At 44.9% G+C, this 12,607-nt stretch overlaps 1 protein-coding gene and 1 long non-coding RNA gene across 3 annotated transcripts in view; one reads left to right on the forward strand and one right to left on the reverse strand.

Annotated features, from left to right (window-relative positions):
- Positions 1 to 1,887, forward strand: part of KREMEN1 (kringle containing transmembrane protein 1) — a 44,409-nt gene extending 42,522 nt beyond the window's left edge. For both annotated transcript variants that reach the window (XM_039504551.1, XM_039504552.1), the window contains exon 9: positions 256 to 1,887. In XM_039504551.1, the coding sequence (XP_039360485.1) occupies positions 256 to 418 (163 nt within the window). In that variant the 3' untranslated portion in view covers positions 419 to 1,887. The remainder of the gene's footprint in view (positions 1 to 255) is intronic.
- LOC120385936 overlaps positions 1 to 10,817 on the reverse strand; it is a 28,506-nt gene extending 17,689 nt beyond the window's left edge. Inside the window, exon 1 of the long non-coding RNA XR_005589430.1 lies at positions 10,659 to 10,817. This is a non-coding gene — a long non-coding RNA (uncharacterized LOC120385936). The remainder of the gene's footprint in view (positions 1 to 10,658) is intronic.
- Positions 10,818 to 12,607: the final 1,790 nt, after the last annotated feature.

The raw sequence follows: 12,607 nt of genomic DNA on the forward strand, positions 1-12,607 counted from the left end.
ATCATGTCACTTCTTTGTGCTTCTGTTTCTCCTCTCATCCTATTCTGTCTAGTTCATTTACATTGTAAACCATATGGGACTGGGGATGGTTTCTTACTATGTGGTGTATAGTGCCTTGCATAATGCTGCCCCAGTCTCATTTGCGGCCTGCAGACATACTGTAATACAAATAATATAATAGTGATAATAAATAGCAGCTCACCAAACAATTTAGCATGTTATTAAGACTATAATTGTAAAATAACTGTTTCTTAGATTTCATCAGGCACCTTCTTCAGCTGACATAGGGGATTCTCACCAAGCAACTACTGCAGGAGAGATCTGGAGTATTTTTTACAAGCCATCCACCTCCATCTCCATCTTCAAGAAAAAATTTAAGAGCCAACAAGAGGATTGCAACCTCCTTGTGGGAAACTAAAGTGCCAGTTACTCCATGAGACACAATATTCTCCTGCAATTCCAAGTGTATTGGGGATAATCCTTTTCCTCAATCATCTCCTTGTTTTCCAAAGGATCTGGACAGACCTTTTCTGGAGTTCCATAGTGCACACCAGACATGGGAAAACCAGCTGCTATAACCATTTTGAAGTATCTGGAGCTTGTCAGCTCTCTCATCCTTCTAAATATGATCTTAAACCACTTCGCTTAAAATAGAAACAGAATCTCTAAAGCAGTAGGTGTCCCTCACACCACAGAACAAGATGAATGTGGGAACCTTGTGGAGATCAGGGCTTTGGGTCTGCTTTGACTGCTATAATAGTTTAGGTCATTTTAAGCACAAATATAAATGACACCATCTTTTCAGCTGCTGCAGCAGCAGCTGCTGAGTTGCCTGTGCTGTAGATGTTTCTAGCTGGCAATGTACAAAGGTGAGGGAGTCACAGACTTTGAAAAGGTATCTGCCTAATAGCCAATGTTCTGTTATTTTTGCATGGCCTCTTTTCAGAAGTACAAATATAGAGAACGAATCAGGTCTCAAAGGTAAAATTAGGAGAAAAATGCTCAACAAAGCCTGCACTACAAACAAATTAAATAGGTGGTGCTCATTGGTTCAGAGTCGACATGGGCTGTTTAGAGTTTAAAGTTTGTGTGTCTGAGCCACCAGTGCCTACTAATTGTTTTCTAATAGGTCACTTATAGTAACAAGAGACATGTCATGACAAACCTATACTATTCTTATGCCCTGCATTGAGTCTGGATGTGAACATAGGGCTGCCCAACAAAGCTATGACCTTTCAGTCAAACGGTTAAGTCAGTGAGCTTCAGATGATAAGGCTGACAATCAAGATTTCCTACAACAAAAGTTAAAGATATCACTGACAGCAACAAAAGGTAGAGATGAAACAATGGATCTGTAATAGTTGGTAAATGACTGCATGGCATTATCAGTATCAATTGACTAGAAGGTTGGAAGGAACAGCAACATCCAGGGATATAAGTATAGTCAATCACACTGCCAAAATCCACCAGTAAGGGGCAGCAGAGTGTGTAAGTGTGTTTCGGAAGTCCTGAACATGAACTATCTCGGCCTTTCCTGTAGGGGAGACAGTTGCCAAAAATCTAATGTGGTAGACACACAGAAATAGTGAATGCTAGTATTAGCACATCTTTGATACGTACCGCACACACACACACGCTTAGAAAGCTGAGTGTGTGGGAGAGCCCTGTTATCCCTGGGATGTTCATACACGTGTCTAGAACCTGAATCCCAAGGTACATGATTGTGGGTGAGAGATGTGTAACCATGAGATGCTCCCAGGCAGAGGTTTGGGGGGCCAAGGGTGTGGGGGCATGTGTATGTGTGATTGAGACAGAGGTGACCAAATAGAAATGTATGTGACAGAGAGACAAACCTGCTATCCTCAAGATGCCTGAATATATGTGTGCATCTGTAACCTCTGGAACACTTGCACTGCAACCTGAGGGTTGGGAGGGTGTGTTTAACCTGGAGTGTTTGAGGTTTGTGGGTTTAAGCATTATAAATGCTTCAGCAACTCATCTGCCATTTGAAAATGGAGTTGCTGCAGTGAGAGCAGCTGAAAAAAGCAGCAACAGTTTCCATAGCTCAGGGTTTGAGACTCCCCCACATTCCTGTGCTGGTGTCTGGACAGCAGGCTCCACTTCCCTGTACAGGGGACTTGATGCTTCCAGCCTTTGCACCTGTTGCTATTGCGACCTTGTCAACATCATATTTCAAGTGCACCACATACTTCCCAGCAATCATGCGGCCAGGATTAGGATAGTGGCAGCCAATCTTTACCCCAAGGCTAAATCAAGCTGCTTTGCAGTGCATTCCAGACTGTAGAACTACACAAGGAAGTGATGGGACAGCTGGATTTTGTCTCCATTAAGAGGTGACAGTGTATAAATGTGAGTAATCAAAGCAAAGAAGCGCTCCAGTTAGACAACAGAATGAGGAGGAGAAACCTTGGAGACAAACATCAACCCCTCAGGAAATCTACCCAAACAAAGCAAAATTGAGGCAGTGACAGCAGCTGCTTTCGGTTAAAGGTGGGTTTGAATGTTCTTGCCAACAATATCAAGGCCAAGAATGTTCTCACTCCAATTTTTTTGATCTAGGAGAGGGGATTACACCAGTGCAGCTGTCTTCATACCCTGCAATGTTGGACAAAGTATCTTGTTCCAGAAGCCTTTGGACCTGTATCAACATATGCTCATCCTCACCACGGGCAGTTCAATGCTGCCATAGAATGCATGCTCTAACCTCAGAGCCAGGTGAATGACAAAGACATGGCCAAGAATAGTCTTCAGGAGAGTTACAAAAAGGACATTGGGTTTCTCACTAGAACAGCCGCAGGGCTGGCTCCAGGGTTTTTGCTGCCCCAAGCAGGGGGGGGGGGGGGGGAAATCCACGATCATGATCGGCGGCAGCTCCATCGCGCCGCTTTCTTCTTCGGCGGCAATTCGGCGGCAGGTCCTTCCCTCCGAGAGGGATTGAGGGACATGCTGCCCCTTCCCTTTGGCCGCCCCAAGCACCTGCTTGCTGAGCTGGTGCCTGGAGCTGGCCCTGACAAGGGCTTAACACCAGCCACAAGAAGACCAGCCTGTGTCCTCTTGATAATGAGGCTCTTTTGTGGAATCATTTGTTACATGGTTTCCTACACTATGAAAAGTCTGAACATGGCGGGGCAGAGCCTCAACAAGCGTGTTGTTACCATAGCTCTATTGACTTTAGTGGCTCTATGACAATTTACAGTAGCTGAGAGAGAGGGCTCATTTCACTAAGAATTCTGTGCTGACCAGCCTTGCCTTGGGTAATTAATTTTGATCTTTTACTTCCAAACATAGCAATGTGGACCTAAGGACTCTAGTATATGGTGGAAACAGGCCTTTCCTGTGCATTCCCCAAAATATGTTCACAGTGCTGCAGCATTGTATTGGCCAGAATGTGTAAGTAGGCTCATGCAGCAACAAATGCAAAGCCAAGAAAATAGAGTTTTTCCCTGTGAGTATCATACTGCAAGCCAAATAATATGACACGTTTCCTACTAAATTCAGGTACCAATCCACTTACAAGGAGGGGAAAAAACAACTCAAAATACCCACAAAAGAAACTACGACTCACAATGGTGAAGTCTAGTGAACAAACAGCTGCTCAAACTGAAACAGAATTCAGTGAGACCCTTCTAAATTAATCACCAGTTAGAAGAAAAGAATAATTGCTCCAGGCTTCACAAAAAGAACATATAAAAATTGACATGTTCACAGATGGTCCCTTAAAAATTATTTCTATCTGCATCAACCGACTGCTGCAAAAAGGAGGGGAAGAGGCAGCCTGCAGAGAAATATGGTGAACGGGGATGGCAAGAGATCACCTAATCAAACCAGAAGGTACCTTAAACAGAAAAAAAGCTGAAGTCCCAGACAGGCTGATGCTCTCAGGCTTATATTTTGAGGGATTGGGGGAAAGAAAAGGATCAGTTATGTCACTCAGGGCTTCCTAGTGAATGTTTGGGTTTTTCTTTTTTATTTTTTTTTATTTTTTTAAAATTAAATTAATGAAGCTACTGAAGAGCAGCATTTGTTCAGATCTCCAGGGACTAGGAGCGTAGGAGAATAGGGCTATAGAACTTCAGAAAGCCAGAAAAATGGGGTGCACTTAAATCCGAAGTCCCAGCCCTAGCTCTTCTATACTGGCTGTTAGTTTAGGTCACTGCTTATCGGGACTGCTATCTTGGCATACTTTATGCCCTTGATGTAATCATCCGAGGAATGGAGACAATATGCTTGAGAGCCCTGCAATATCAGCCAAAAAGGAAAACTTAAACTGGAAGCTAAGGGGATTTCAGAAATGTGGTTTTGCCAATTTCAGCTACTTCACCCAACTGGCAAAGCTAAAATGGTTTCTGTCTCTGATCTGAAGCTATTGGGCATGCACAGTCACTTTGTATCTTGGTAAATACATAAAGAATTTAAGATGGAAAAATCAACTAGAATAGCTGCTTTTCAGAGCATAGCAGGAGCTAGAAAACAAGAGAGGTAGTGCAATACAAAGTCTCTATGACTCAGTTGGCAGTGGAGAGGAAATTCCTCTTTACTCAGTCCTAGTTGTAGTCTGTTCCCGAATCTGAGGGAGGTTTTCATATTTACATTTCACTCTTCTGCAGAGTGGACAAAAGATGTAACCAGCAGATGATGCCGTAAGAGCGATGTTTATTTGCCATAGATGGATCTCAGAGGTGTCATAATAATTCTATAATAAATACACCGTGCCAAAAGACTTTCCTAAGACAGTAATTAACAGATTGTTTCTCGTAAAAGGGAAATGTAATGAGCACAGTTGGTACCTTCTTGAGTGAGCCTGCTAGAAGGTCTTTGGAAAAGATAGTTTAAGTAGCTGAAAAATTAACGAGAGGAAGAAGGTTGGTTAATTGCACCTGTTAACTCTTAAACATCAACAGCTTGGATAAAAGCAAGCATCTGTTTTCCAAATAAAACAATTTGAATAGTCAGTGCTTGTGCCATGAGTAGGGAGGTTCCTCTTGAACAGATTCATAGCAAAACAATGGAGTTTCTCCTCATCCCTAATCCCAGCCAAGATAGGAAACAAATTATCACATTTTAGTATAGAACAATCCTGGAGAGTAAAGAAGTAGGAAGTCAGACTGGCAGTAGAAGGTAAAGCTAGTGACCCAGATGTTACAGCTGTAAGTAGGTCATGCAGAAGCTCCATTTTTCTTGTACTAGCAAATACTCTTGAGCAGTTAAACATATTGACCTATGATAATGAATATTTCCTTCCACATGGAAAGTGCCTCAGAGGCAAGTTTTTTCTTCTATTTTATTCTGAACAAGTGTACCAATTTCAAGTGGTTTTTAAAATCTTGGTCTACATATTTTCCTCCCCTCCATCAGGCTACTTTCTCGTTATTAAGATGCTTCATGTACCCCACTCCCCCCCCCCCCGCTGCTTCCCTAAGGTTGCTGTCCTGATTTTCAAAGCACTGCATAAAGGTGTTCTCAGCAATTTGAGACCATCTCTCGCTTTTTCTCCATAACCATGACTTCCCATGATAGTTACTTTTCACTAGAACAATGAAAATCTTGACCCAGAAGGGAGGCCAGTGACTACAGGAGAAAGAACTTTCTTAGGGCAGACCCAGAAGAAATAAGAATGGTCCAGCATCCCTGTTTTCAGAGCTAACTGCAAGCCCCACTTCTTCACCCAGGATTTCCTGAAGAACACTCACTTTCATACTGACATGTTAAAAACCAACCAGCCAACCCACCCTGAGCCTGCTATGTGCCTGCAAGGGAATAAAAGCACTGTCGGCACTCAGATTCTATGGTGATGGGGGTGTGTGTGTTTGTGTGTCACATATAAGGATAAACAGAAACAGACAAATAGCTAGCACTAGGTCAGGCACAACAAGGCAAAAGCACCATAAGAAACTGGGATGATGGATGGGAAGCTCTTATAGTCTCATGACCAAAGACTCAGTGAGGATGTTCTCTTGTCCTGGCCATAAAACCTTAGGAAAATATGAAAAAAAAAAAAGCATGCCAGAGCAGGGATTTAATTTGCCTCTTCTCAGGTTAAGTATAGACTAGCTAAATCTTTCCTTGCCCGTAGTTCCCAAGCCAGAGCAGTGGATGCACTGATTCAGCAGAGAAATCAAAGGGTTTCCTAGAATCTTTAGCTTATCAAGAAGCTACCAATCAACCTCCAAAGTGAGCATAAAATCCATTTTAAGATTTACTCTTGGCTAGCAGATTACACAAAATGGTGCAGCCAAAGAACAACTAAAATGGTATAGCACTGAGTCTGAGGAAAGACTAAATCCCCGCTCTCATGCAGCTGGTCTGGTAGAATGTATTGGCTGCCATGTAGATGCCTATCATGGTAACTTCAAGAATGTGTGGTCTCTTGCCACTAGAGCCTAGTTCTGGATTATTTAATGATAAATAACACAACCTCACTAGTCTCAGACATGGAGAGGACACCCTCAAGCTTTTAATTCCCTTGAAGTAAGGAGAAGAACCTAACCTATATTTCTGTACCTGCTTGGACTGCAGCCACCAGAAATTCAGGTATTCCTCATTAGGCTGTGACAAAAAAAAATTAGATTTTGGCCTGGTCAGTACTTCGCTGGAAAACACTAAAAGAAAACCTAGCAGGCTGCAGTAAGTAGTGGTGGTGACTCTGTATGTTACATGCTCTCTTTTGAATCAGAGTGAAGTGCTCCCGCAGTATGGTGCAATCCTGTTTGAGGTGGTGTCTTTCAGCGGAAATGTAAAACTAAACTTTTGACTACTTGTGGACCTGAAACTTTCATAAGATTGTTAGTATCGGCTGTAAATGTCCTGGTCTAACTCTAATTTAGCTAATTGCATTCTACCTATCTAAATTCCACCTGCACTCAGCTGAAAATGACATTCAACTTCACTTGCTGGTTTAAGCTGTTGTAGAGCATGCATGTTCATATCTAGAACATGCTCAGATCTTTTATTGCAATAGAAATGGGTAGGATTTATTCATTATTAAGGGACTATTAGTGTAGGCCCTGGAAGGATTTTTGTACTCAGCAGGAATGGATTTAGCTACATTACCTGTATTCATGCTTAGGACCTAATGAGGTGCCAGACCCACCACTTCCTTGGTGGATGTCCCCTTGTGTCCTGTTAACCATGCTGATGTATTGCTTCTAACCAGCCCTTAGAAAGTCAGCTTTGGAGGGTTAGCTTTTCAGAGGACTATGCAATTAAAAGAAAAAAACATCAAAAGAAAACCAATACCAAAGCTATAAGCTGAGTTGCCACTCATGTCTAGTTGGGCATTAATTCCATCACTGAGGCTAGTGGGATGTGTGAGCAGTTTAAGGACATGAGTTCAGTAACTACAGCTGGAATTTATTTGGTTTTAGCCACCCCTTTCTCTCTCCAGCATGGGTTCCCCACACTGTGCTTCATCCATTCATTATTCTCTTTAGCGCTCTCTTTCAAGGTAGCTGTAAAGTGCTATTTCTCTGCCCATCCAAGCTTACAAGACTATGGACTGGCTAGTTCATGAAGGAAGCAGCTACCACCTTGCCTGTGGAGGGCGAAAATTGCATTCCTATTTAGCCTCTTTTCTAATTTATAGAAACCTTGTTTTCTTAAAGAAACTGACTATCAATATTAGCTCTAGACAGTTTCCACAACTGTGTTTAAATAGTTTGTAGCGTGATACCTGTTCCTAAGCATACTTACCAATTTTAACATTTTGAAATCATGCTTCACTGTTGTTGTTTTGTTTTTTTAAATGTTATCTCCTTTTGCTGTACAAGAGACCCAGACAAGCAACAGGCAAAACTGACTGACTGTCCAGGGTAACAATTATCAGAGGGGTAGCTGTGTTTAGTCTGGATCTGTAAAAGCAGCAAAGAGTCCTGTGGCACCTTATAGACTAACAGACGTTTTGGAGCATGAGCTTTTGTGGGTGAATACTCATTTTGTCGGATGCTGCTTTTACAGGGTAACAATGAACATGATTACACACTGATGAGAGGATGTTGCTTATTTTCTCTAATGTCTTTTAGAGATCCTAGGGTTATTGCTTGTAACCACAGTAGGTAAGAAGATATACCTATCTCCTAGAAGGACCCTTGGAAGGTCATTGAGTCCAGCCCCCTGCCTTCACTAGCAGGACCAAGTACTGATTTTTGCCCCAGATACCTAAGTGGCCCCCTCAAGGATTGAACTCACAACCCTGGGTTTAGCAGGCCAATGCTCAAACACTGAGCTATCCCTCCCCCCTCCTTGAAGTGAAATGGACAGTGTCCCTCTTAACCTCTCCTCTCATTTATAACTGTGAGACCATTTATATTGCATTAGCTGCCTGAGATATGGTTCCCAGGATTATGCCAGTACTTTCAGTCATTGTCTCCCAAAATGCAGGCATCCAGTGACGTGGAGGGTGTTTGATCCAACATACAAGTGATGAATGGGTATGGCACATGATGGGAATGTCCTCTGATGTATGGATTCAGTAGTAAAATGATATCTGACACATTTTCTGTGACAGATTTCCACATAATGCAGCATAATAGGAGCTCCTACTGCAATGCTGGCACCTTAGCATCTGATAGGCATTCTGCTTAAGGGCAACCTTCCAAATGTGACATTGCTAGCTGCTTAGCCATATAAGAACTAATTGTAGTGTTGGAATCTCTTTGGAATTCCCCCCACAGTGCCTTTTTGTCCTCTTTCCCTAATAACTCCTTCAAAGGGATCAGCAGCTCTTTAGGGCTCTAAGTGTGACTTACTGTGTTTGTAAAGATATGTGTAAGTTTACATTATGCTGTAGCTCATTTATTATAATCAAAGGGTCTCATATTCTAGGGGGCAAAAGTACAGGTACCTCTTGCTTGAAAAACTAGCTTAATTTGTTAATTAAATTGTTTTAAGTACATGTTCCAACTTTGAGGAAAAATAGAGACTATTATTTAAAAACACAGTAGAACCTCAGAGTTACAAACATCTTGGGAATGAACGTTGGTCGTAACTGAAATGTTTGTAACTCTCAATAAAATATTATGGTTCTTTCAAAAGTGTACAGCTGAACATTGACTTAATATAGCGTTGAAACTTTACTATGCAGAAGAAAAATGCTGCTTTTAACCATCTCAATTTAAATTAACCGAGCACAAAAAGCGTTTCCTTAGTTCCTTAGTTCGTCAAATCTTTTTTTAAACTGTCCCTCCAAGTGTGGAGGAGCTCAGTGTGAGGGGATGCAGGTGTGGGGTGAGAGGGTTCTGTGTATGGCAAGCCAGGGGTGGGTGGCTCAGTGGGGGTGGCCATATGCAGGGGGAATCTGGATACATAGGGGTTTGTTGGGGGGTGGTTCTAGGTGCAGGGGCAATAGGAGGCTGCAGGTGAGTCCGGGTGAAGGTGGTTGGGGCTCAGCGGGGGGTCTGGGTATGGGAGAATGGGACTCAGTTGGGGGGGTCTGGGTGCAGCTAGTTGGGATTCATTGGGGTGGGGTTTGAGTGGAGGGGGCTCAGCAGGGTGAGGATCCACCTGCAGGGGATGAAACTGGGAGGGGGTTTCGTCTGGTTGTACGGGGAGGGGTTTGGTGGGGGTAGGGATGCAGGCAGTGAGGCTCAGCAGGGTAGGGTTTGGGTGCAAGGGGCTCAGTGGAGGGAGTTCTGTGTGCAGGGGGATGGGGCTTAGTGAGCGGGGGGGGTCAGGGTATGGAGTGTCCAGATGCATGGGGGTTGGGCAGATAGGGGAACAGTCACCCATACAGTGACCCCCCTTCCCCTGTGGCTGAGGAGTGATGGGGGAAAGGAGTGTGGAGCTTCCTGAAGCCAGGGGAAGTTTCTGGAGATGGGTGACACCCAGCCCTGACCCCAGATGCTTCATGCAGGGGAAGAGAAAGTCCCATCCTCCCTCACTCCCAGCCCAGGGACTGGCAGCTGATTCCAGCACAGGATAGGCACATCCCCAACCCTCCCAGCTCCCCCCACTCCCCACTGATTTACTGCTTGTAGACGGTCCGGTGTGGGGCTCGGCCCTCTCAGGTGCGGCCGGGAGCTCAGTACACAGCTCAGTCTCTAAAGTCCAAGCCCTAGGTCAGGGCAGGCAGCAAACAGCGGTTCACTGGCTCAGGCCCTCAGGCCGGGCTGAGTAAACAAACAGTGCAGCCCATGCCCTGGGTCAGGGCGGGGCAATAAGCAGTAGCTCAAGGCTCAGACCCTCAGGCAGGGCTGAGTAATATAAACAGTACCTTAAGCCAAGCCCTCAGTCAGGGCGGGGCAACAGATAGCAGTTCAGGGCTCAGACCCTCAGGCAGTGACTGAGCAACCACACAGCCATTCAGGGCTCAGACCCTCAGGCAGGGGCTGAGCAGACAACAATAGTTCAGGGGCTCAGACCCTCAGGCAGGGGCTGAGCAGACGCACAACAGGTAAGTCCAGACTTCTATGCCTGAGCGCTGGGGTGAGGGGGAGACTGCCACCCATGGGTGGGGTGGCAGGGGGGACACAGGCCCACCCACTCCACTGTGTCCCAGCCCGGGGCCCTAACAGCAGCAGTTAGTCTGCAGCTGTGTCGGTGGGGTCCTGACCGCAACACACCGACATCAGCTCGAAATCTGCGGTAGCTAGACTGGGGTCAGCTACCCCCGGGCTACTTCCCATCTCCCCCTCCATGGGTACCTGCTCATCTCTGGTGTCCTCAACGGGGTCCCACACCATGGGCTCCTCGGCGTGCGGAGGGCTGGCTAGGTCGGGCTGCTCCTCAGGACTCAGGTCAGGGGGACGCTCGGGCGGCTCCTCAGGGTACCAGGCTCGGTCCAGCAGGAGCTCGGGCAGTAGTGTCTGTCCTCTCCGGTAGCTGGGCAGCAACTAAGCGCTGGGGCCAGGCCTTTATACTTCCTGTCCCGCCCCTTGACTTCCGGGGGGGGGACGGGACGGGACAGGCAGCAGTGGCTCCACCCACTGCAGCAGCAGCTGTTTTGGCTCGGCCCTCTCAGGTGCAGCCGGGAGCCAGGCTGCCTCACTACACTGCTCCACCAGATGCTCTTGGCACCTGAAATGCCACGCCCACACTACAGGGGTGGGGCATATGACTGCTCTTGAGGCTTCCTTTTGCTTCCCCATCAGGAAGTCATTTTTTTTTGCAGGGAAGCAAAGAAATCTGCGGGGGGCATGAATTTTGCACATGCACCGTGGCACAGAATTCTCCTAGAAGTAAACATTGCATATAAATTATGAGGTAAGCCTGTAAAGAAATTAGAAGCGATGGAAAGGATTAAATGTAATGTTTGTTAGCTTTCTTCCCCAAAGTGATTTTGACCCAGAGACTTCCCTGGAAAAGTGCATGGGGTTTACCATAGATCCCCAGGATCCAATCTGGATATGGCACAAAGCCTCATTAATATTTATCATAAAATTAATGCCACTGGGAGTTGTGTGATTATGGGAGACTAATTTCCCATCTATAGATTGGAGCACAAGTGCTAATAATAATGGTGGACCAACATCCTGGATGTGATAGCTGACAGATCTCCTCACCAAATAGTCAATGAACCAACAAGTACTGATGCCATTTTAGATTTATTAGTAAGTACGTAATACAGGGGTAGGCAACCTGTGGCACTGAAGCTGATTTTCAGTGGCACTCACACTGCCCAGGTCCTGGTAACTGGTCTGGGGGGCTCTGCATTTTTATTTAATTTTAAATGAAGCTTCTTAAAAATTTTAAAAACCTTATTTACTTTACATACAACAATAGTTTAGTTATATTATCGTTTATATATAATAGAAAGAGACCTTTTAAAAACATTAAAATGTATGACTGGCACGTGAAATCTTAAATCCGAGTGAATAAATGAAGACTCAGCACAGCACTTGTGAAAGGTTGCAGACCCCTGCCCTAATAGATGACCTTGTTGTAAAGGACAACCTGGGTTCACATAATGATCGATTAACCTGAATTAATTTAAATGGAGCTAATGCAGTTTAGGCTAATTCAGCCTAAATGGAAGGCTAAACAAAAATAGGTCTGCAACTAGGATCCTTGATTTCAAAAGGGCAAACTTAAAAAAAAATTACAGGCATTAGTTAGGGAAGTTGACTGGTATGAAGAACAAGGCTCTGAATGTGGAAGAGGCTTGGAATTACTTTAAGTCAAAGTTCCATAGTGGGGGCGGGGGGAGGAGACGAGAACGGGACTCAGAAGCGTTACCGCCCAAACCAGCTGAACAAGCATCTCAAACAGGTTGTAAAGAAAAATCAGACAGCCCACAAGGCATGGAAGGAATGGCTCTGCAAGGAAAGCTACCTACCTCTTGCAGGTCAGAAAGTACAGGGATAAAGTGAGAACTTCCAAAAGCCAGACAGAGCTGGACATTGCAAAGGAAAGTAAAACCAACGTATAAGGTTCTCTAGCCCTATAATAAAAAGAAAACAAGGAAACAAGAAGTGAGCCCACTGAGGACCTATGTTCCCTGTAAGCTGCGCAGTTGGATGGTTGCCCAGGATAGATTCAAATGCCGCCCACTTGCTTAGCAGAGCCATGCACATCTGGCAGCGTGTGTTCAGGTGCCCCTCCCACTGCTTTGCAGCCACATTGCTCCTGCAGTTGCTCCCAGTACCCTCCTGCT

The sequence above is a fragment of the Mauremys reevesii genome, linkage group 18 (assembly GCF_016161935.1).
Source record: "Mauremys reevesii isolate NIE-2019 linkage group 18, ASM1616193v1, whole genome shotgun sequence".
Lineage (NCBI taxonomy): Eukaryota > Metazoa > Chordata > Testudines > Geoemydidae > Mauremys > Mauremys reevesii.